Source organism: Pithys albifrons, chromosome 6 (assembly GCF_047495875.1).
Source record: "Pithys albifrons albifrons isolate INPA30051 chromosome 6, PitAlb_v1, whole genome shotgun sequence".
NCBI lineage: Eukaryota > Metazoa > Chordata > Aves > Passeriformes > Thamnophilidae > Pithys > Pithys albifrons.
Genome location: NC_092463.1, coordinates 47,191,139 through 47,216,216, shown reverse-complemented (window position 1 = coordinate 47,216,216; position 25,078 = coordinate 47,191,139). Strand labels below are relative to the sequence as shown.

The 25,078-nt window shown below is 45.9% G+C and overlaps 1 protein-coding gene across 4 annotated transcripts in view; it reads right to left on the bottom strand.

Annotated features, from left to right (window-relative positions):
• Positions 1 to 554: 554 nt before the first annotated feature.
• The window catches only part of CD151 (CD151 molecule (Raph blood group)), a 34,608-nt gene continuing 10,084 nt past the window's right edge, over positions 555 to 25,078 (bottom strand). For 3 of the 4 annotated variants that reach the window (XM_071558751.1, XM_071558749.1, XM_071558750.1), the window contains 8 exons: positions 20,048 to 20,168; positions 14,767 to 14,866; positions 13,604 to 13,795; positions 9,169 to 9,243; positions 6,608 to 6,712; positions 5,593 to 5,748; positions 3,401 to 3,487; positions 555 to 2,701 (listed from right to left, as the gene is read on the bottom strand). In XM_071558751.1, coding sequence (XP_071414852.1) covers positions 2,642 to 2,701; positions 3,401 to 3,487; positions 5,593 to 5,748; positions 6,608 to 6,712; positions 9,169 to 9,243; positions 13,604 to 13,795; positions 14,767 to 14,850 — 759 coding nt within the window. In that variant the 5' untranslated portion in view covers positions 14,851 to 14,866; positions 20,048 to 20,168 and the 3' untranslated portion in view covers positions 555 to 2,641. Of the gene's footprint in view, positions 2,702 to 3,400; positions 3,488 to 5,592; positions 5,749 to 6,607; positions 6,713 to 9,168; positions 9,244 to 13,603; positions 13,796 to 14,766; positions 14,867 to 18,925; positions 19,009 to 20,047; positions 20,169 to 25,078 lie in introns of those variants that run through there. The other variant, XM_071558752.1, reaches the window with a different exon arrangement.

The following is a 25,078-nucleotide window of genomic DNA, read 5'->3' as shown; positions in this document are numbered from 1 at the left end:
TGCAGTAGCCCTTGCCCCTGAAGCCAAGGTGGAAAAGGGGAAAGTTTCCACTGTCTTTGATAAGTGGACACAGTAGAGCCCTGAGCCAACTCAGACCCTCAGCTGCTCTCCTGAAGCAGACCTGACTGATAACCACCGGCAGCAGCTGGGCCAGCACAGTGAATGGAAGTTACCTGATGGCAAAGGCGCTGTCCCACCTGCCTCAGAGCTGCGCCTGTGACAAGGAAGTGTATCCTGTGTGACAAGGGTGAGAGCACAGCCCCTGGAGCAGTGCTGGGTGCACACACCTGCATGTACAGGCCATGGCTAATGTGCAATATCTGGTGCCCTGAGGTTCTGCAGCTTCAGGTCTCCAGTGCCACGCAGAGCAGGCTGCAGCACACCAGGAACAGGCTGCCAAGGTCTGGGACGTGAAGCAGATTCTCCCCTAGCTTCCTTCCCAGGCTGGTCCCTCAGACCTGCTTCTTCTCTAGGAGCTGGCTCCTCATCAGCAGGATCTGAGCAATCCATAGAACCCACCAGGCTCACTGTATTCCTTCAATTTTGCCGCACAGTTGGTACAGAACCTTAAGCTTTATTTTTCTATTGGCCAGCAACATAAACTGGGTTAAAAAAATTCACAAGCAATCAGTATTGTTACACAGAGAAAAAAATATAAAAACTTAGTGGGCAAAAGCCAACTTACTGTTCATATCTCATTCTTCCTGGCCTCTCCCAACCCTGTACAATGTGTTTGATGGGAATGGGCAAAGGCAGCTATGAAGATATGCTTAAGAAACTAGAAATATTGCTTCAAGCAACATGCTCAATATTTTCCTCTTAGTTAGTAGTCAATACTTGTTAAGGGACTTAAACATGAAATAATTTAGAGATTTCGCCTTTAGATCATTACACAATAATTTAGATTTCTTTCCTCTCTTTTGTACTGCTGTGGAACCAAGGATTCACGTCTGTTCCTCCACCTCTCTTTCCACATTAGTCAAGGATTATTTCCTGGGGCTGATGACAAGGAAGTTTCAGATTGACCTGTTCTGAATTTTAACATGTCACTCTTTAGCGCCAGTCCAAGATTTCTGCTCCGTGAACCAAAACCCCCACAATGCTGCAAGACCCTTTAGTGGTCTGGATGATTTTGGTTATGTTGGCTGTCTGCTGCCAGGGACCAGGCTCAGCCAGCATCGCTAATAGCCCTGGGAGAGGGAATAAATTTATTTATAGAAGTCTGAGCTTGTCTTCACTGCTCAGAAACACCAAAATGCCACAGCCCTTGCTAGTTTGTAACAGGCATACCAGAAAGGAGGGAACAAGACAGGAGGCACACAAGATCCCATGAATTCAAGCTAAGACCCTGCTGGCACCAAGTCCATGGCAGCAGTGATATCTGCATCCTGTATGTATCCAGGATCCCAGTGCAGTGAAATATTTAATTAAAACCTATTCCTCTGCAGCAAGCAGTTAACCCAACACTATCCATTTACCAAGTGCACTGGGCCAACTGGTTCAAACTGACTCTCCTGACCTTCTCAGCAGTCACCAGTAAAGGGGGCTTCCACATAAAGCCAGAAAAGCCTCAGCTGATTAACAAGCTCTTTGGAGGCTAATAAAGCATTTGCATACATTCATTTCCTGCCCAAGGGAGACAAGCCTGGAGGTTTTAATTAGTAAAATCAAGCCAAGGGCATCTCTCTGCATGTGTGGTAACAGATGAAGAAGGTATTTCCTCTAACAAAACAGGCCAAAGGGTAGCAAGATATGCCAGCCCCATGAACAACTGAGTTTTTCATCAAACCTCAGCAGGGGATAAGTAGGAAGAAATCAAGTGTTCTCACTCTTGCTAGAAGCCACTCAATAAAACAGGCTAGACCCAAAAGAATTAGAAAGTAGTCCATCATCTTGGCATCAGAATCGGTAGAAATCAAAAGGCCTCTTGTGGCTCCTAATGGCACAGTGTTGGGGGAAGCTTCAAGGAAGAGGAGGAATTGCTGAGAAATCCTAAGGCACCCACATCTTGGAAACATGAGAGTAATAACTGGATTTCAGCTCCACCAAGTTGTGCTCCCAGTCAGCAGGGCAAGTAGCCCCTGCCCCAGGGAGCCACGCAGGTATCCTCTCAGGTGGAAAACAACTGTTAGGACATTGGTGCACTCTTGGGAGGAGGGAGAGAAACCTTCCATGTATAAGAAACTCAGCTCTGCCTCCAGCTCAGCGCAAAAACATCATCTCTCCTCACAGTCAATGTCCCATGCTGCTGAGCCACTTCTCAGAAAGCAAACCATGACTCTTGTACAGCATCCTGGTATCTTCATATGGGCTCAGGAAATCTTCAAGAGAAGTGGCCTTGGGTAAAACTTGTTTCATAGTTCTACAAAGACACTGTTTCACTAAAGCTTCTAGCAGAAGATCCATAGCTCTTTTGTTTCTTGACACGGAAGAGGACCCGCTGAGCTCCAGGCTGCCTTGTACACAAGAAGGAGGGTGACTTTCCCTCAGAGCGGCTGGTAAGGCGGTGCATGGTTCTAAAGGCATTTAATTGTAGAGCCAAGTCCTCAGGTTACAGACACTTTGGTGGTGGTGGAGAATGGTCAGGCTGGCAGGTGCTAAGGGAAGTGGCAGAAAGGGAGCAACAGAGTTCCCACAGTTATTAATATGGTTCTGACTTTAAACTCTTGTACAAGCAGCAGGTGAAAATCATTCCAAAGATCTACAGAGTGTAAAGAGAAGAGAGAAATACATGAAAAACCAGAATGGATGCAGTGGAGGCAGCAACTTGCAAACTAACAGTCTGGACCCAGCCTGAAGTGGCAGCCAGCTCCTGGCCTGGGGATACCACACTCCAGCTTGCAATAAGCAGCAGGAGAGAACATAATCTGTGCTAATCCTTGTAATTAACCACCAGTAGCTTCCTGGAGTGTAATTCAGCTGTTTGCCAGAACAAAGAAGATGAGAATGTCCCAGACATCTGTGCACCAGAAAAAAAAAATCCTGTGCTCTCCCCTCTAAAATGGGACTGGGGGGCATCCAAATCCTACCCTTTTATTCACTCTCTCCAAAATAATGGCTGTTATTCAATATGACACAGCTGAGGGAGAAATTCTGGATGATTTAAGACAATCCTGAGGATGCGGGATAGGAGGGTCCCTCCGGTGGAGCGGTTCCCCCGCTGGGCGGGCAGTGACGGCACATGGCCACACGAGGGCCCCCTCGGGCTGCCGAGACGCCGGCCCGGCCCTGTCCCTGCGGGACACACACCGTCTCCTGCTGGGAATTTATCACACCGGCAGAAAAGGCTTTTGCTTTGGAACTGGTCAATCCTCGGGACCCTGAAGCATCGGGACACAACATCTGGTTATTTTCCATCCCTTCTGCCCAGCACCCCCAAAACTCCACTCAGCCCCTTTACCTGCACACAGGCAATGCTGATCCCCACTGCCCCAATAATTTTCAGATGCTCTTGAATGAAGTTTTCCAGCTTGGTGATGCAACCACTCTGCATGGTGAAAGGAGGGACATGGAAAGTCAGCTTCATTTTCACCTCATTTACTTTAATCCAATGGCTACGACCCTTGAAAGCAGCGTTATAAAAAGTGGTGTCTGTGAGCAACCTCCTCCCCCAGTGTCACTGGAAAAGCGATGCAGATAGTGTGAACTGCATCATGTTTTGTACTGCTCTGGACCAACTGCCTCAAGAGCCACTGAACAAAACTGAGGTGGCTGCTGGCTGGGCAGAAGAAATGCAGAAGAACCTGCCACATCACACAGTGTGTGTGCCATTTTCCTCTCAGATCTGTGGAGAAATATTCCCTTGCTCAGTGTCTAGCACATGTCTGAAGAGGATTATTTACTCCTGTCAAGTCAAAAGGCCAAGGAAATGCTGCTGAATGGATGCAGTACAAGAACTATAACATGACAAGAACCTTTTAAGAGTAAATTCTTCCCACTGCTCTTTATGAAAGCAGGGAGTTTCAGTGCAAACCTGGAAAGCCAGGCTCTGGCTGCCTCTGTCTTGCAACTGCATCCTTGGCTGGCATTCTCTGTTGCTTTGTTTGTTTTTTTGTTCCTTTAAATAATTAAACTGTTTAGCTCTTGAGGCAGGTTTTCCCTGGCAATGTCAGGGTGATTTATTGCAGTGCCCCAAGGATGCTGGGGGCCCTCCTACCTCAAGAGTTTACAGTGAAGACAACTACACACATGCACGCAGAAGGAACGCATGAGCACACAGCCCTCCAGCTGGCAAAGGCCTTATTTTCCCCATGCCAGCATTAGATTTTGTAGTCAGACCCAGCTGCCCTGATATGAAGCAGTTACTCCTGTTCCCTTTTCTAGGTTTTCCTTCCGCAAAGCCACTTAAGTACTTTGTGAACTCTAAGACCTCATATGCAGCATTTGACTGTGGATCCAAACCTGCCCTTTCAACTTGTCCTCCTTACAGCTATCCCAAAACATCCGGCAGGCTACAGTGCCTCTCAATGCAGCTGGGCAGTTCCCTCCAGCTTCACCTAGCACAGAGAGAGGAGGGGAATTGCCAGCCCTGCCCCTCAAATGGTTGTGGGTTTCTACTCTCATAAACACCTCATCAACTTGTGGACACTTCTTGTGCTTCCTCACTAGGTCTTCCCTGAAAGGCGTAAACCTTATGGGAAAGCCTTCTTCCTGCCGTGCAAAACCCACAGCCAAGCGGCTGGACATACAAGGGGCTTTGGTAGGTCACAAAGACTGGACTTCATCTCCCTATTCATTCCACAAAAATAGATAGTTGGTTTCCTTTGAGCTGTTAGTTTCTTGGCTTAATGCAGATGTTATTCACACTCCACTTCCAAGTCCTGCTCAAAGACTGTGAGAAAGAAATACCTGCTCTGAAGGAGCCACCTCTTCACTGACAGCACTCCTTAACTGTCGGGGGACAGGAACAAGGAAAAAGGTCAGTTGTCAAGGTCTATGCTGACCCATAGCTGACACTGAGCAAGTTAAAGCCAGGTGACAGGACTGGAAGGTGCCAAAATAAATCCAGGAATTTTCACCACCCTTATGCAAACTGGATGAATAAATGGTCTGAGAGCTACTCGTTTACTTACTCAGGTAGTCTGGGATTCAATTTGTTTCAAGACAAGCCCCAACATCTTGACTCCAGCTTCTTTTTGGGACAAACTGCAGCTGACTGAAAATGCCCTGATTTGTCTGCTACAGGGCCCTCTTTCCTTCCCTGTGTGCTGTAGATCAAATCCCATCTCAATAAAGGACCAAAAGTATCTCCATTTGCACCTCACTGGGTAACTCCAACCACAGGAAACTGTGTCAAATGTAGGATTCACATCCCAAGCCTCTTGGCAGAACCAACAACCTCTACCACTTCTTCCCTTATTAACATACTCAGTGGCAACAAATACAATTCATTATTTTTCTCTTAACCTACATATAAAATAATAGCCAAGATGGCTGAATGCTCAGCAAAAGAAATTACTTCTGCTTTCTAAGAAATGCTACTGACTTTGAAGCCTACTGACAGTTTGCAGCAATAACCCAACACCTTTACTCCCTGCCCACCTCCTCTACATACTTTGCAACAGGTGGCTCTGAAGCTCTTTTGCTCTTTACCTCCTTGTAGATGTTGGAAGGATGGTCTCTTCGGCCACACAGGTCAGTGATCGTCTTACAGCAGCTGTCTGGGACTTTCCGCCCATTGGCCTCCGGAGATTTGATCCACAGGCTGTCAGCCCAGTCCGTGTAGTTATTGCTCCCACAGCACTTGAACTGTACACACACAGAATAAAGGCTGAGCCTTCAAGCACTGCAACCTCTTTTTCCCTCCAGCCTCTCACATCAAGCCCTGGGCATCACCCTCCTTTGCAGAGACTCCAGCCCCCTGATGGGTTTGATTTTTTTAGGCTACTATAATTATTAGTTATTTTTGTGTTAAGAGTCGCCCAAACGGCCATTAAATATCAGGTTCATCTATCCATCAGCAGCTGTGACTTTTGGTTACTGCTGGGATGAACTGTAACCGGAGTGCACCTGCCTCAGTTCTTAATTACTGGAGAGTGTTAATGATGGTAACAGGGTTAAGTTTAATTATCATTTACTATCACAAATACACCTGCTATAGCCATATGAGTATAGCAGGCCCTGTGCTTTGAAAATGCCTGTGCACGAGGTTCTTTTCTGTGGGAAAACCTGTCAGAACTGTGGCAGCCCTAACCTGAACCAGCAGCCAGGCACAGCGAGCAACAGCAGTGGGAGAGCTCTTATTTCATTACATTTTGCTCTCTAGGGTGCTGAGAAGTTTAATGAAAAATGTCAGCAATTTCTCCAAAGCTTTGAACTGGGAAGTAGAAACAGCTGTCAGAGTGACTTGGCAGCTCTAATTCACTAGGAGCAGTTCAGATCTTGTTTCCCCCGTGCTACTGCAATTCAGTGATCACACAATGGAATTCTGCCAGTTGCATGGCTCAGGCCCTGCACCTCACCCAACTTTGTCTTGAATCAGGACAAGCAGATATGTACTCAGCATACAGAAGAAATACCTGGAGGTTGGATGTCAAGAGATGCCTTCTGTGTGCTTGATTTTAAGCCTTGCATGACATTAATTCCCTTTGCCTGCAGAGATACTCACCTCCTGTTGCAGTTTGTCTACTGCACTGGTAACACTCTCTTCTCCCTCCTTCCGGTACTTCTGGGTCATGGTGTTCTTCAAATTTTGCTTCAGCTCCATGCTCAGCTGAATGGAAGAGACAAGTGGGATAAAATCACTAGACAAACTCATTTCTTGGAGTGACCCAGATGTCACAAGGCATGTTTCATTGCCTTGGCTCCAAGAGGAGAGCAGAGAGCCCAGTAGAAGCTATAGCTTCAAGACAATCCTCCAAGGCTGGACTGGACAGGCTTATTTCCAAATGATTACAGATCATGCCTCCGTTTTAATAACTGGAAGAAGGTGCTGTGAGATCAAATTTCAACCCATGATGCACATCCCCATAAGGCTTCTCACCTTGCATAAGCAAGATTGCCAAGACAAAAGAGAATATGCCTGCTTAAACATGAATATGCCTGTGAGACCACGTGCAGTCTTCTCCCTCTAAAGCCTGTGACAGACAAAACACTAAAATCCAAGGCAATCTGTCCAGGAGCAGGAAGAAATCACAGTTTTTGGCATGCTGGACTGAAGCCATATAGTTTGGATACCTAAAAAGGATGCCACAGGAGGTAATTAAGTGTGTGATTGCGTAAGCACTGCAAGGCCTTTCTTGGTAAGAGAGATGAGTCTGATTTTGCAAGAGCAGAATTTCTGAAAGCATCATCATAAACCACTTGCATAGTCAGGTGACTGGATTCAAACATTTATTCCTGTGGAGACTCTTTTAATCTAGCTGAATTCTTCTCACCCATCCAGATGTCAGCCAAAAAGTGCCAAAGAGCTGCATCTTTATCATCCTGGCTGCATCTTTTTTTTGTCATCCTGGTTCATGCAGCAACACTGCTTTAGTTCAACACCTTTGAAATTCCAAGTTTCCTATACCAATAAACAATGTCAACACGCATTTTAGATGGGGTCAATGAATGAAACAGGTGAGCAGCCTCTCTATGCACCTTTTGTTCTACACAATAAGCAGTAAATGAAAGATCAAACATCTGTTTATGCTGAACTGTGCAAAATACAGTCTGGAGTTTATTCTCCCTTTGAAATACTGTTTTTTCCAACCCCATGTGTCAGATGGGGACAACACCTATCTCACAGAGACGATATGAGGCCTCATTCATTAATATTTACAAAATGCTTTGAGAGTCTGGGCTAGGAAGCTCTATGGAAACGCATAACAGCATAATAGAAGAAAGGAAAAGATTCAGTAACTGGAAAGTGGAGGCAAATAAAGGGAAGAGTCCATTAGCAGAATTATTACTTGGGAGAAAAGCAGTTACCTGCAGGCTCACAGGGAAGAACTGCAGCATGCAACAGAGATAACAAAAGAACCAGTTTAGACAGACACACACAAGCTTTAGACACCAAAGCAAGGACTGAAATAAAAACAGCAGCAAATGGAGCAACAAGCCTGCAACCAGGAGAGAAGGGGATTTATCAGCCAGAGGGCAAGGGGACGAGCAGTTATTGATCAAAGACATGCTCAAGCGACATAAAGCACTCAAGGGTACAGTTCCAGCTATGCTGTCCCTTATTTCAACTGAGGGATCAGCTCCTCTTCATCCACTGTCACATATGAACATCATGCCTTTCACAGATGGATGGACAGACCCTGGTTCTTGCCATGCCTGCCAGGATTGATCTTTTCCTGTTAAATATGCAAGCTCATATCCCAGATCCCTCCTGGCAGGAGCCAGAACAGTTCTTTGGCTCCTCACAAACCACCAGTGCCCAAGTGCCCATCTTAGCAAGGCAAAGCACAGAAGGCCCAAGAGAAAAAGGAATGGCAAGGAATCCTGGCAGTGAAGTCAACAACATGGAGGTTCAGCTGCTTTACAGAGAGCCACTTGGTAATAATCCTAATTTGCCATTTCCAATCGATTTCCAGACATGAGAGCAACTTCACAGGTTGTTTGTGCCTTGGTGGTTAAACTCCCTTTGAAAACAAAGTGATTACTTCAGCCTCTGTTATCAGCAACTACAAAAAGTGCCTGGCTAGACCTGCAGCTGTGGGGAGCCTGAGCTCTTTCTCACGCCCCTCAGCTGGGCTGGTTAAGTAAAGCTCCCGAAAACTTCTTGACGTGAACAATTCTTTTTGCCAGTTCAAAGCATGGCAGCTAGCTTGCTTGGATGCAGCAGGAACTGTTCCTAAGTCCTGAACATACTAAGGGGCACTAACATGATTTCAGCTGCTTGCACTATGCCTTGACTTGTCAGGAGAGTTCCCAGATCCCACAGAGCCTCAAAAATTGTCTTCTACAGAAGAAACCAGCACACAAAAGTGCACCACAGGAAGGAGCTGAGCAGCAAGGCTGAGGAGAGTAGGCCTCCCTAGAGCAATCACCACTTTGTCAAAACCAGTAAATAATCCGAAGTCTTCTGTATGGGAAGGGGAGTGAGCACAGACATGTGAAAAGGTGAACCACAACCAGACATAGGTTCCAAGCCTCCAAGGTCCATTTTGGCTGGAGAAATGGGATGACAATGAGCTGTTTTCACTCCCTCATTTGAGTCTCTAAGGATTAGTGTCCACTCACCTGCTGGTAGTAGATATAGGCCAGGATTCCAGCAATGATCTCCAGAAGAAAGATACACAGCAACAATATGAAGTACTGTAAAGTAATGGGAAAAGCAGAGCATTAGAACAGAACATAAGGAGATGCTTTGAGCCAGCTTTTCACTAGCTGGTAAAATGCCTGACTGTCTTCATCGATCCTTTCCTCAGCAATGTTCCAAGGCAGGGGCTGGGATTCGATATGGTAGGAAAGGAACAATCCCACAGGTTAAAAAACCACCAAACCACAGGATAATTGAAGACATGCAGCAGCAAGTGTGAGTTTAACTCACAGAGCCAGAGGGATAGAGAATGGGAGAGTGCAAACAACTGAGATAAGATCACTATACAAAAGAAAGTGGTTGCTGGATAACCTGTGGATAACTCAGTATCATAGAAAACATCTGATTCTGACATCATTACAATAAAAAAAAAAGAAACATTTGCTTGTTTTGATACTGTTTAGGGCATTTCCCCGAGTTACTAAGGTGCAAGGTATGTTACAATGATGATTCAATAGAGCCACAAAAGGCTCATTTCACCAAGGATACAACAGACCAGCTAAGCAGAAACCACAGATTCATGTTCCCAGTGATTCCTGTGGGGCTCAGCCCTAGGCTGAGGGGCACTATTGAAGCAGATGGACTTTACCACTGCTTCACACTCAGGGCTGTGACTATATCTTTCTAGAGGGAAAAGCTCAGGATCTCAACAGAGTGAGAACAACTCTTAGAAGACCAATAGGAGAACATGACTATTTCTTAAAAGGGCTTAATGGCAGTGACATGGAAAGGGACGTGCCCTGCTTTCCAGAAGGAGAATCATATGGACAGTACAGAAAACTGTTTGGCAGGGAAGCCAAACCCATGAGGAATATTTGTATCAGATTAAAAGGACTAAGCAGGTCTGAAGACACAGGGTGATGTGTCCACTACCCCCTTAGGGTCAAAGACAGACTCCCAGGGAAAACCCCTGTCTTAACAAATAGCCCTTGCCTTGCCTCTGGTCAGCAATATACAGTCTCTTTACAGATTGAGGCTGTTCTGTGACTGCTATTAAAGTCATCTTTCTGTAGATAAAGCTGAACAGACACCAGATCCAGCTGTAACAAGAACCTCATGCTAAATCCCTGTAAGAGCTGGTCTCCCCAGGACAGAACAAGCAAATTATCTCCTATTTTCTGTTTTACTCCGAACTTAAGAAAGGTGTGTTCCTTAGACACGAAGCAAATGGCTCTCTTCAAATGTAACTAGACATCAAACCATCTTTCTCTTCACAAAGGACAGTGAAGACCTCGATATGGCAAGGTGACCTACATAGCAGAGGTGCCTTTGGTTGTATGAGGTTTACACTCCAACTGTGCACTCCTTTCTCTAGGTATTTCCAAGCCACTTTTGCAGGAGTGAACTGACACAAACACTCAGGCTTCCTCTTCCACTCTACTGGGATTCAGCAGCTGCAAAGGACAGACAGCTGGGTTTTATCTGCAGACCCTGCTTTAATCTGAGCACACAATCTCAGTCTTTCACTCCCCAGCCTCACGCTCTCCTCCATCGCAGATTGCTGACCAACTCTGCAGCCTATACAAGGTACCCATTCATACCAGGGGAATGAGTCACCCAGTTGAGCTGCAGGATAGCTAAAAGCTGGTCCAAACACTCACAGGAGGTTGAAAGGAAAAGGGTTGGCTTGTCTTGAAACAATGCTGGCTGTCTTTTGTTGGGACCTACTTATGCCTTAACTGCTCTGACATCATCTCTCTGCTGAGGAGAGGGCAGGAGGATGACAGGATGTTGAGAACAACCAATGAACAGGAAAGCTTATTTATTTCTCCTTGCTCTGTGTAATGTCAGAGGCATTCAGGTAAACTGAAGCTGTGTCACTACAAGCTCTGCTTGTTGTGCAGGCTTAGGGTGGATTGAAACAAATGTGTCGAGGAGACCTTAAAAAATTTGAGTCACAAGGCCCTTGTAAAACCTTGCGAGGGAGATCAGTGCATCTACCACCCATGAATTCAACTCCTCTCCTGATAAACTCCACCATTATCCTTATCTCAACCTCAGTTGTTCCCTGAAGGCCACTTCCAAGAATCATGCTGATATAGGGGAGCAGCAGCTTTCACTACAGACCCACATAGAGCACAGGCTGCTCTCACTGCTATTCATGCATAGCTGCAGGGCTTTCTTAGAGATCTTCTTTGGGAGGAGTAGGCCAGCTCTGGCATGGAACTGTAGGGACATGCCCTACTTGCTTCCCTAGTCAGAAATGTGTGATCACTCAAAGGCTTGTAGCAGACACATGCCTGGACCTGGGTGGGCTCTGGGGAAAATCTACTCTTACTCTGGCTCCATGACAGAGTCAGGGCTATTGGTGTCTCCTCAAGATCTATAGGGTCCAAATTGCTTCCATCCAGCTTCAAGTGTCTAAGTGAAGCACCAAGCATTAGTGTGTCTTCTTTGAATAACCCAAAAAATGGTTCAACCCACCAACAATCCGAATAATTATTTGGAGGCACCTTTTACTACCTGAAGAAGAGATATTTAGCAACTATACTCCTAAACCAGCAACCTCACTTCAGTGGGAGGGCTCCTGCTTGCATTTTGACTGATGTATGACAGTAGTGGTCTGTGTACTTGTACAGAGCTGGATTGCAGCATCACAGTCACTCAGGCTGTAGTTCCACTGCTGTGCCTGCTCACAGAGCCAGAGAAACTCCACATCTGCTGCCCAAGCCTCAGCACAGCACCGAGTTAACAAAGGCAAATAAGCAACGACGTATAAAAAGGTAATACAGCTGTGAGTGATCATCAAGGAAATCCTATGAAAAGCCTTGAAGTGGGCCCATAAAACTCACAGTTACATAGAAGGCAACAAAAAAATTCATCTTCTCCAGCCTTCAACAGAAAAACAAACTAAAAACCAGACATGCATTTTACAAACAGCACCCAAAGCTGTCAAAAATCGATTTTTAAAAGCACCAGGAAGGCATTTGGGAGAGCAGAGAGTGCTGCTTATACAGCTCCCTCCCATATATACAGGGGTCTCTAGTGCAGAGAAATTGGGACTGGCTGGCACAGACCCTGGGGTGACTGTGAAGCTGTCAGGATTACTGTCTGAGCTCAGAGCTGGCAAAGGCCCCCAGTCAGGCTCACCCAGCCCAGGCAAGCACAGCCCTATCTCAGATTACTCACGACAACCAAAGCAGAGCACAAGCAAGAAGAGACAATAGACCTGTCATAACCCACCACTCTGAAAGGACCCGTGGTGTAAGGGGACAGAGTGATTTGTTGTTCCCAAGAGACAATTATTAGTTTTCTATGGCAGAATAACAAAGAAAACCTCACTGGATTTTCATATTTTCATACGTAGCTTCTGGCTAAGGGAAAAAGACAAAGGGAGATCTTTCTGGCATGAAGAGTAAGTGAAGCAAGGCCAAAACGGTCTGCTACAGACCGTAAGACTAATGAACAAGCATCAGCATTTAATTCACTGTGTCCCCCTCAATGTTATTCTCCCCTCCTGGCCCTGCTCTGCCTCTCACGGGGATTATCGGGTCTTCACAGCAGTGGTACAAGCATCAGGCTTACTCACAACTCCTATTTCTGCTCCTTTATCCAAAAAAATAAGAGGAGAAATGGGACAGTCAGGTGAACAAGGAATGGGAGAGAGGCAGCTGATGAAGAGTTGCTGATGTATCTTTTTCTGTACCTGTGAAAGCCAAGAGCCACTGACTGTTATTTCAGTCACTGCTCTCACCACTGTAGCCCTGACAATAAAACAGACTGCTGCTGCACTCCAGACTGAAGGGAAGATTTGAGAGGGAGGGAGCAAAATAGAAACCTCAGAGGCCAGTCAAAAACTTCAGTGTAGTTGGGTGAGCAGTGAGCTCGGGAAGTAACCCACAGAAAGGTGTAAAAGAAGCAGCAGATTATCAAAAGAGTATGGCTTTTTTTTTCTTTTGGAAGTAAAACTATAATAATTTTTTTCGCAACTAAAGAAAATATTGGAAATGTTCTGATTTTTGACAACCAAGTGAGGAAGTGAGTTAATCTGTCATTTAAAGCTATTTTTCTTACAGATCTTTCATATTTTCCTCTCTCTTCTTATTTTCCTATATTCTCCTATTTGAGAATATAGGATGGGCAGGGAAGAAGGAAGAGACAAAATTCGCAAGATTTTGAATTGTTTCAAGGAGACGTTCTTACACAACGCACAGGTTTTATGACTATTCTGTACCATGCAGCACATTCTTTGTGTGGATAAAAGGAAATGCTCTGCAGTAAAGCCTGTCCCTGGGTCAAGGACAGCATTGCTGTGAGGAGCTGGAGGCCTCAGTGGTGTTTGGTCTAGCACAAAAAAGGTTGGCACACAACACAACCAGGATGTTCCCCCAAACAAAACAATCGAACCAAACTTACCACTCTCAGCAAATTCCGACGCTCTTTGAAGGTGGCACAGCAACCAAGGATGCCAGTAACCATGACCACCACCCCAGCCACCACCAGAATATAAGCAGTTGCTGAATACGTGCTGGAGGAAAGCAGGCTGATGTAGTCACTCTTCTCCGCGAGGGTCCAGGTGCCCACTGCCATCACGGCCCCACCAGCCAGCTGGGTAGGGAGAGAAGCAAGCCAATGAAGGGCGTCTGATGCACCAACTTCCTCACCTCCCAGAACAACTCGGAAGGGACACCAGGATGTGCCTCAGCTCCATAAGCTGAGCTAAGGATGGTCTGCCTTAAAGGATGGACTCCCATAGGTCTCACTGGGAATGGCAGCAGGCTGCAGTGCACTCAGAAGGGCTGTGCTTCGAGACGTCCAGTGTAGCACCCCAGGCAGCCCAAGTTGGAGGCTTTCTGAACCATCTACCTGTTCACAGCAATTTATACTTGGACTGTGGCCTTCCCAAATGTAGCCACACTGAGTTCTGGGCAAATAGAAAATGTCAAATGCATTTGACCACCTTGGCTGGTTAAACTCTAAACCTTGCAGCAAATGAACACAGAGAAGCCAACCACACTGTTATAGCAGCCCCCTCTCTCTTTGCAAACTTGTGTTTCCAGAGGGTTTTATGCAGCTTCCAGTAAAGGTCTGACTTGGACACCAAAGTAAAACACAACTCTTTGGCATCAGTAGCTTTTCCAGTGGACAGCATGACTCTAGGAAGCTCTAGTGTGGACCAGCTGAAAGAAAGTATGTGTTATACATGCCCTAGCTGTCCCACTTCACTGCAAGAACTCCCTCTGCCATTTTGAGAGGAGGAATAGCAAGACAGTGGAGCCCTCAGAATCCTGGAAAAAGGAAACCAGGTGAAAAAACAAAACTTATTCTCAGACTCTCTGTTACTTTCTATATTCGATAACATGACCTAGAAACAACCACAGACAGTGTCAAACCACAGTTTCCCTCAGCCTGGGCAGGCAAGCCCAAGGGACGCAATTTCACCCCACAGGACAAAAGCTGTGTCCTACTGACATCAGCACTTCTTGACAAAGACATCATCAAGCCTAAGATCTCTGTGCCCCTAACACCAAAACATCAGTGTCATCTTAGTGCCTCTGAAACAGACTGAAGTTTCTTACCCAGAAGAAGAAGTTGAAGATGAAGAGCAAGTACTTCAGACAGATGGTTCCACATGTTTCCTTCTTTTCTGTATACTCACGCATCTTTCTGGCTCAGTTCCTGGGGGGCAAAAAATAATTTAAAAACCACAAAAAACGCAGAAGATCTTAAGTCACTCACTCATCACACCACTTCTCCCCAAAGGCCATTGTTACTACTCTCCTCCTGCAAGAACTAACACTTCCAATCTTTTGCTAAAGAAAGCCAACGAACAAGCCATTCAATGGACTTCGGGGACATGCAGGACAGTGCTTGTTTGAAGAGCTCTCGTATCCATTTGGGTGACCTACACACATACACATGACTGCAGTGTGAAAGGGAGGCAGACTGTACCAGAATGTGGCATTCCTGTACTGCTTTCATCCTCCTCTCCCTGTCCTGCTGTCACTTCTGGACATGCACGCTCCTTTAGACTGATACATGCAGTGGAATAATCAGACCTGTGGAAACTTCAGTAGAGGCCATGTTCACTTCTTCCTATTTGAACTGAAATAAATGAAATCCCAGACCTGTTCTCCAGAAAATCCAATCTGGCTCCTGACTACAGCCTGTAATTGCTGTTCTGAAGGTGGCAACAGAAACGTCTGTCTTTGCTATCTATGGAATGATCTGTCTCCAAAGAATATTATTTTCTTACTGATATTAGTTACAACTGCCTTAAATAGATCTTTCTGTAAGTTTGGGCTATTTTTAATCTTTACAACTGTAACTGGGAATCTACTTGTTATAAATTCAAATACCCTATCCTTTTTGAACACCAGCAGTATGTTGGAGTAATTAATTCTCTTCTTCACTGCTTAATTCTCATGGTCCTTCTCACTGGCTAGCTGTCTCCCAGGGCAGCTGTCCCAACTACTAAAAGGAAGAAACATTAACCACTGGCTTCAGCTGATCTGACAGCGTAAAACGCCCCTGCTGATACATAACAAACGGGAGTTCATTGTGAGTCAGTCCCAGCATTCCAGATCTGCTGCTCTTGAGCAGGTTTCTCAGAAGCACAGCTCCATGTCACTTCACTGCTTGTTGTTTAAACCTCAGAAGATATGAACCTCTCAAAAAAAATATTGTCACCACTGCCTGACCAGGTAAACAGGACAAAAGCACTGCCCAGAGTGTTACTGCCAGCATCACCTGTTTGAAGCAGGATGCAGATGTGCAACGAAATCCACACCACTCGTATTCAATTAAAAAATCCTCCCTTTCCTCTGCCAGGAGCCAGCAAGGAATGATGCAAACATTGCACACCCGTATCAGAGCAAAATGTTTTCCTAAAACAGCAATTTCCCTGGAAGCAGGCAGGCAAACAGCGTCTCTATTTTTCCAGAGGCATGAGTTCATGCTTACTTAGATTACAAAAATTCTTCCCACAAGTCATGTAAGCTCCCTCCAGGGTCCCACCGCTGCTGCAACCCAGCCATGCAGTACAGACACTGATCTACCTTGGCAAAACACCTGACAGCAAAGAAAGCAAGCAGTGGGTACCACAGCCAGGCCACATATCAGGTGATTATCAGCATTACCACTGCCACCACACTGCTAAGCTCGGGCTTTAGAGCCAGATGAACCTAGGCTGGGAACAGCAGCTGCTCATTCTGCAGCATTACTGTATTTTATTTGCAGGAGATCATTTCCTTTTGCTTCATGCCAGCCCACTCCTAAATCCCAGCCAGGCCTGTACTTTAGAAACTAACAAATGAATCTAACAGGGAAGGCAAGGGTGAGAACATTCCAGCAGTCCCACACATGCCTGTCCCCCATCACCATTTCACAACAAAACATTTTTCTCTATAATAACATCTGGCAACAGCAGTTGGCAGCAGAAAGCTGTTTCACCAGCAAAGGGAGCTGGTGGCACAGATTAAGAACAACTCTTCAGATTTATCTTCAGAAGAGATCAGAACATCCAGCAATGCTCAGATTAATTACCATGTTGCAGCACAAAAGGGCCCGGGGCAGTGGGAAGGAATGGATATTGCTGGTACTGCACACACTGAACAGACTTGCAAATTCTCAATGGGAAGACACCCCATGAACACAACATTCATGGAAGGTGACAGATTTACAGCTCCCAGAGGCTTCATTTAGCCACAGAATAAGAATGGCAGCAGCAAGGCAGGCTCCCACAGCCACACATGCCTGCACAACCCAAAACAGGTACCTCAGCCCCAACCTGAGAGATGCCCTCCAGTAACAGGTCTTTTGCCTACCCCTTCTAACATACAGAGGAACACGCATTGCAGGTTTGCAGGGACTGACCCTGGTTCCTACCAGTGATAGCCAAGGGACAGGAACAAGGCTCCATGTCCTTGGGCTGGTTCCTTCACCCAGTTACCCTCCCGGAAACTATAGGAACCTTCCCTCCTTCCCCTCGAAGTATGTCCCCTGCAAAAAAAAGCAACTACAGGTATTTGCAGATATTGCCATAGAGCAGATGCTAGGCCCTAGCAAAGGATACTAACTTGTCCTTTCTTCTGACCCAAAATTGCAGAAATCCCAGTCACAACCGCATCTTTTCTTGGTGAGAGCTGGGCAGACACAGCCAAAAGTGCACTTGCACTCAGATGAGAGACTCAATTTGCCCCCAAGACTGCAGGTCCTGCTCCACCCAGTACTGCATACAGACCTTTTGAGCAGCTTGGCTTTGCTGCTGGCAGAGGATCTGCCTGTTTCCAGAAAGCTGGCAGGAAACAGCTGCAGGTTTATAAAGCAGGGTGATTCACCAGGGATGGCAGGCCATAAATCAGAAACCAATCAGGGCTGTCTCCTGTATGATCTATCCTTCCTAGCCAAGAGCAGAGCTGATGGCACTGGCTGCCTCTGCATGCTTAATGACTCACCCAGCCAGCTATTCAGGGAAACAGATCTCTCTAGACCCTCTTTTTGGAAGTCATGTGTTTGTGCTCCTTGCCTCACACAGAGTCCCTGCTGCCTCCCATCACCTACAAAGGCAGGGTCAGGCTTTAGGGAGATATCCTGGTCTTCAGGGAAAACAAGCGAGGGCAGGAAACAACAGTGAAAATACCTTTCCCAAAGAGCCCAGGCAATTGAGAGGGGAGCCACAATCTGCCTTCCAGGCTTATGGTGACTATGGACTCTGAACCTCATGGTCCCAAAAAGCACAGAAGTGTTGATCTGCACCACAGCAACAGGACAAATATGAGGGGGGCCTTGTCTAGAATTCACTGACATAACCAGGGTCTCTTGCTTTCGGTCACCTTTGTCCCAGACCACCAGAAGTTACATGAATCACTCTTGAAACTAGACAAAGAGTAGAAACAGTAATTAACATGTTCTATTTTAAAACACTGAGGCAAAGATCTACTCTGAATCACATCAGTAATTATGAATAAGCTCTCCAAGGAACAGAAAATGGCAAGCTCTGCCACAGGGGTGTATTTACAAACACATAAAAACATATTAATTAAACATGAGCTTTATAATGGGAAGCACTTTGCTAACTGAAAAAGTAGTTAGAAGACTAAAAGTACTTCGATAATGAAGTTCACTTGGTCCAGTCTGACAGTAGCTTCATCAGCAAGCTAAATTTAAGCAAGCAATTGTGGTATACAGGTTGTGAAAGTGAGTTCACCAGAATCAACAATAGGTTCCTGCTATGCCCATACACTCTGCAATATAACTGACATAGAGAAATAATCCTCTAAGGAATACAAAATGCACAACGCTGTGAGGAAATAACAAGGACAAACTCAGTGTGACAGAACCTACAGATGAAAGGCAGGGGTAATAGTTTGAAGATTAATTCAAGAAACTGGGAGTTGAAGAGCTTGAATCCAACTTTCCACTCTGACACATGTGCATGGACTTGGCCAAGTCCCTCAGTCTGAGTCTTGCCTCTGCTCTTCCTCCGCAGTGCAGGGCCCTCATATTTCTCTAAATCCAGCAATGTTATAAAGATCTGCACCAAGAAGCCCTGCTGACAAAAGAATGCCATCTGTGAGGCATGACAGGCTCCAGGTGCCTGTCAAATTGGAACACACAGTGAATGACTGCCAGGCAAGGCAAGGATCACTTCAAAAGTGAAACCATTCCCTGATCTGATTTTCTTGGACTCTCATCCTAATGAGATTGAACCCTACGATAAATATGACAACAACTCACCAGAAGTTCAGCAGTTTGCCTCCAGTTCTGGGTGTTGAGCACCTGGTAACACAAGCACTGCATAAACAGCTGTTTCGCTGTGCTGGGCCACCTAAAATTTCAATGGCAGGACTTGCTCTGGATATCCCACATGACACCACTGTCTTTTTATTTGCAGGCCCAAAGGCACATACAGGCACACACCCACATTCTGGTGCAGAAAGCACATGACATGCACAGACACACACACGCACTCTGCTGGCCAGACATTCATTTAGTCATCACAGACATCGCTTGGCCCATTTGCCTCAACTTGCACAGTAACAGTACTTAATTAAACAGCACAGAAAGCCAGGCCTGCAGGCTTTTTCTGCACAACCTGCCCTAAAGCAGCATCTGACAGATGGGGAAGAACAATGCCAAAGCAAATGAAATAGCTCCCAGGCCATTAAGAGCATCATTATTTTTAAGTATTGACTTTTGGGTGATAGCAAGAAAATTGGTATCCAACACAACAGTGACATCTATTTCATAGACAACTCCTATGCCAGAAGTTAGACAACTTCTAACATCTTTGCCAGTGACAGAAGAAAGACTTGCTGCAGGAAATCCCACTGCACCTATGCTGCTACAAAAGTAGCACCCCAAAGAGTGCAGCCCCTGCCAGTACAGTCCCCAGCGCACCCACTGGGCACACTGCTGGCTTGGAGGGAAATGTTCCACTACAGTCTGTCTGAGCTGGGCTAACAACTCGGGCAGCCATTAGCAAACAAAGCAGATGTTCCCCACATGGTATGTGCCCCGGTGTGGGCCAATAACCTTGATTTTCAGCAAACTGACTGAAGACCTCCTTCTACAGTAAGGGCTAAATTCCAGCCTTTGAAAGCATGACCTCTCTTAAGCTCCCTCTCTGTAAGATTAAAACATTACCATCACCGCTTTATGTAACCCTCTGAACTCCTCAGAAAGGGCCGCCAGCTGTTTATCCGCTCACCAGCGCAGTAATCAGCTAACAGGCATTTAAGGAAAGCCTTCCCAGGGCAGGAATTCTACAGCTTGCAGGTGAAGAGCTCAAATTTACACAGTGTACCATTATCCACCCCAAACTGAGAGTCAACATGGATCAACAGTCTTGACACTGACCTTTTACCACCAAACCAGCTTACAGCACCAGAGCAAATGTTCAGTCCTCTTCAAGTGCTTTCTTCCACTGACTCTCTCCTTGCTGGCTCTGGTCTGCTGCTGGATTCAGGAAAGCAGAAAGCTGGAGAAGAAAAAAGATGCAGAGAATCAGGAACTATGTCAAAGATAATTCAGGCAATCAATATTTGATTATATGCTTTGCCATCAAGTCCTTTAAATAAAGATCACGTGGTTTCAGAATACACCTTGTGTATGCATTTGATTAAACTGCAAGGCATGCACTGCATAACAGCAAAGAGTCAAACTGCAGTAGCAGGGAATATGAAAATCCTCTGCAGGTGGAAAGCTGTCAGAACAGGTTTATATTTACTGCTGCATCCTGTCAAGGCTGTGTGCACACAATGACAGCTCATTCTGTTGCAAAAGGCCCTGAAAGCAACTCCATGAGAAAACTCAGGAAGATCCTCCTGTGCAGTGTGAAGCCCTAGCTGGTGTTAAGTGCCTTGAAGTGATCATTGCTCCTAGCCCCTCCCATGGGAACTGCCCAGGAAAAGGAAAGTGATGAGTAGACAGTACCAGAACTCATTGTGAACTTCCATTCCCTGCCCAAAATATAGAGCACAAGCCAGAGCAGGGTCCCTGCAAAGCAAAAGTGTGCTAAGAAGTCACAGTTTTCTTCAGCCTCTATCCGTGCCCAAGTACAACCAAGACACAGTTACCAAGCACCATGGTATGGGATGGCAAACAGCTTCCCTGAGTTCATCTATCACTGCCATTCATCCTAGAGCAAGGCTTCAACCTCACAGTGTAAATGCAGAGCATCTTCTTTAGATAAACAAGAAGCCAAACAAAGGTGCCTTCAATCTTAATAGGAGTTATTTTTCTACAATTGTACTACACTTGTCACAGATCACAGACACCCTACAGCTTGCTGTGCCAGTTTCCCAGCAGACACTGGGGTGCTTGAAGCCCCCCAGCAGGACAGGAACCTGCGAGCACGGTGCCTCCTGTGGCTGGAGCAAGAAGGCTCCACTAACACGCTCCCCTTGATCAGTCATAAACACCAACCACAAGGTCCCCTTTGTTGCTTCTGTCTCTAGTTCTTACCCACAGGTTTTCAACCTGCTCACAGCTATTTCTCGGAGCCAGATCTTCACACTCTGTCCATTTCTTGAAGTACAGGGCAATCCTGTTGCCTTGACTCCTCAAAGCCTGTTGCCATCAATAGCCATGCTCCAGTCATGGGATTCATCCCACCAACTTCCAGTAATGGCAAGTAGGTCATAGCTTTCTAGCAGCACAGTGGCTTCCAGCTCCTCCTGTTTGTTGCCCATGCTGAGTGTATCGGTGCAAAGACATTCGCCTGGGCTGTTGGATGTGTCACCTTTTCAGAGAAACACACGTTCATTGCTTTGAAGAATTTCACTGGCGTTTCCCTGTTGGCTCCTACTACCTCAGGAGCCCCTGGCACCTCTCTGTAAGACTTCAAGTGTGCTCCAGTGTGCCCACCAAATCGCAAAGCAACAGGCTGAGGGCCCTTGCTAGCACTCCATCTCTAACCTTGGTGCGCCATCCTATGGCTTGTCATTTTGGGGGAGGCAGCCTGGCTCCACAAGGCTGCTGTATTGGAAAATGGCCTCTACCATGCTTTCCTTCCCCTGCTTTTCTGAGATAGAGGGTCCCAAACTTTCTGCAATCATTTGTACTGCCACAACTTCATCCATCTCACCTTCATCCTACAGCAGGCAGGTTTGATTCTCCCTGCAGTCTGTTTCCATTGGCAGTACAGGCAGCAGCACTGAGAGGAGAAGAGAGTAGCTATTCTTCCCACCTCGCCTGCCTGTTTAGATACTGAGTTAATGATGCTTTGATCTACACCTTGACACTAACTTACTTCACAGCCTAAGGCTTAAGCTCTTATCTACTGTCCATTCTGAGACACAGAAGCAGTAATGCTTCTTGACTTGCCTGGGTGGGATAATGAAGCATTTGGAAACCACACGGGAAGAGAAAATAGGTACTTTTTATTACCAGATCAAATTTAATAATTCATAACCATTTTAACTTTCTATTATGTTCAAGGATGTGTTGCTGCAGGCCTTCACCTAGCACAGTATGGGCAACACACCTTCATTTACAATCAGCTTGGATTACACCTGCTGATTTTCTCTCTGAAAAATGATGTCAATAAGAGCCAGGAATTTGTCCATTCACATTACTACAAAGCCTCTAGACCACAAAAGCACCTCTTGAGCGAAACTGTGAAAATCCCAGCACTTGAACCATTGAGAAGCAGGCCAAACAAAGTTGCTGGAATCATTAACTGAAGATCAGACAAGGGAACTTTCTGAGGAACTGGGGAGAGGAGGGAAGGCACAGGCACCTGCAAGGCAAGCAATAGCTCTGAAGCACCCTCCCCAGGCTGGCACAAACTCTCCTGAAACAGCCCTTGTGCCCTACCATTTATTCATCTGCTTCATACTGCTCCCATGCTCCTGGCCTTACAGAAGGGAAGGCTGACCCAGGATGCAGAGCTAATCACTTTGCTTTCCATCTCAGCAGGTTAGAACATGCTGCAGAGTGAAAGTACTTGTGCCTCCAGGGCTGGAGAGAATGCAAAACACAACTCAGACCTCCAGTGAGGCAAAGCTCCTTCTAAGGAATTGTCATTTAAACTTGTGAGGGCAGGCACACAGTATGGATTTAGGTCAAAACTCCTCCTCCCTGACATCTGTGGCAGACCTTGCTTGACTCCACCTCTTCACTGGGAGAGTATTTTCCTGAAGAAGTGAGAGAGGTTAAGTTGCCTTTCTGGGAGCTTGGGAGGATATCATCTCAATACTCTCTGGGTACTGTCACCCCTTGGGATGCTTACCAAATCTCTCCTTTCTTCCATCCTGGATCAAGATGCTGTGTTTTGAACAGACCCCTCAAGAGAGATGTAGACCCTTAACTTGTGCTAATTTTCATGCGAGCCAGGTGTCCAGAGAGGAACTGCATACCTAAAGCACCTGAGGAGCTGCCTGCTCTTTGAGACAAGAACTGTCTCAGGAGAAGAGCACTCAGCCCTTCTGCTCATGTTTTCAAGACTGGTTACTCCCCAGGGGAGGGGCTTACTGAAGCATAAATAACAATAAGCATAAATTTCAAACTCAACAAGGACTTACATGTTCAGCACCACCCACATACTTGTGAATTCAGTGTTTGATGAGGGGGTTAGCCAAACCTGGGAAATGCCAGGCTTCAGGATCCTTGAGGATAAAAGGGACCTTGGCATAAAACAAATTTTACAACCATTAAGGAAAAAAAGCATGAGAGAGAAAGACAAGAGTGATGGAGTGTGCCTGGGAACGCATGTGTCTGTGCTCCAGCACTGCTGCACTACACAGCAAACAAGAAACACTTCATGGGTCTTTCTGGTCCTGACAAAACACACAGCCAGCCACATCCTGAAGCAGAAAGCCCACGTCTGCTGCTCCCAGAAGTGGATAAGCAGGGAAGCAAACAGCCCCTCCAAGCAGCCAGTCCCCATCAGCAGCTGGAAGGCAGGCCAGGGACTAGCACACACTGCACGACCAAGGGGAACTCCTTCTGCGTCAAACAACATCCTCTTGTATTTCATAAGGCCTCCTTTATCCTGAAGGATCCCAAAGTACTTTACGCTATTTATACACAGGAACCACTTCACTAGTCATTGAACTGAGCAGAGGAACAATAACCATCTCTTTTCTCTCACTCGAAGCCTCAGAAATCAGTGCTTGGCTGTGTTTGCAGAGAGCTCATAGCAATGAGAGTTTGACACAACAAGGAGCAATAGTTCAGATAGGTCAGGGTTAGCCAACAGACAAGACAAACTCTTCACTGCAGCCTGCTATTGGTATTCTAAATTCTATTTTCCCAATCTGTTCATGGCAACTCTCTGGGGTTCTTTTTGTTTGAGGGTTTTTTTCCCTTTTTTTTCTTTTTTAAGCAGGGCTTTGTCTGTGCTGTAGAACTTACTAGTAGTATTAAACCACATTTCTAAACAAAACAGTTTGTGCAGAATCAGCTTTCTGCCTGATCCCTTCCAATTCATTATCTTCCTATTCATCAAATTTGTTTTCAGCTCAGCTCTCAGAAACGAAGCCACTGGGTCCTCAGTGTTTTCAGGGAGTGCTCACAAAACCTCCCCTCTCTGTAGCCATGCCAGTACTAGGCCAAGTCAACAAGCACTAAAAGTCTTGGGAGGATAAAAATCCTCCCAGCCTCCACAATGCCTATTTAGGCAATCCTGTATGTGAATTCAAAGCACCCTCCAAATAATGCAGCAATGATAACAATTTTTTCACTCTCTATAAAGAGCTGTGTTTTTACACAGTGGTTTGAGCTGAAGGCAAAGACTAACAAAAGAACATGCACTGCATTTTAGCTAGTGCATTGTCACTCAAAATTTGGCTTCAGTTTCATTTCAGGTTTGTTCCCTACAAATCTCTGCAGTGAAAAGGTTACCAGCTAAAACCCAGTAGATTTTCTACCTTCCCACAGCATCAGGTGGATACCCCTTGGCAGGCTGAAATCTTCACCTCACCAAACCAATGAACAAATCATGGAACTTTAAATCCCACTGTTAGAAACACACACAGCAGTTTTTGGAAGGGAGGGCAGGCAGTCAGTGTGACACCACAAGGTACATTCTAGGCTCTCAATGACACAGTATTCTATAATTTACCTTCTCAAAGCACCCCAACAAAGAAAAAACAGATAGCAGGTTATAACGGGAGCACAGAGAGATCAAGGGACCCTCCCTGCAGAGAGAAGGGAAGCATTTGGTCTTCTCACATCTCAATGTGCATCCTCCATCTGCTGAGTTGTTCTGTCCTCTGGAAGACCAATGCAGAACACAAAGCTGCAAAATGCAAAGTTTTCAAGCTACTTGTTAGCACTGCCTTGCCTGTGCCCAAGACACCTGACTGCAGACAGCACAAAGCAAGAGATGCACAAAAACCCACACCAACTTCAGCTTTGGTACAAAACTTGTTTTGCTTTGACTAG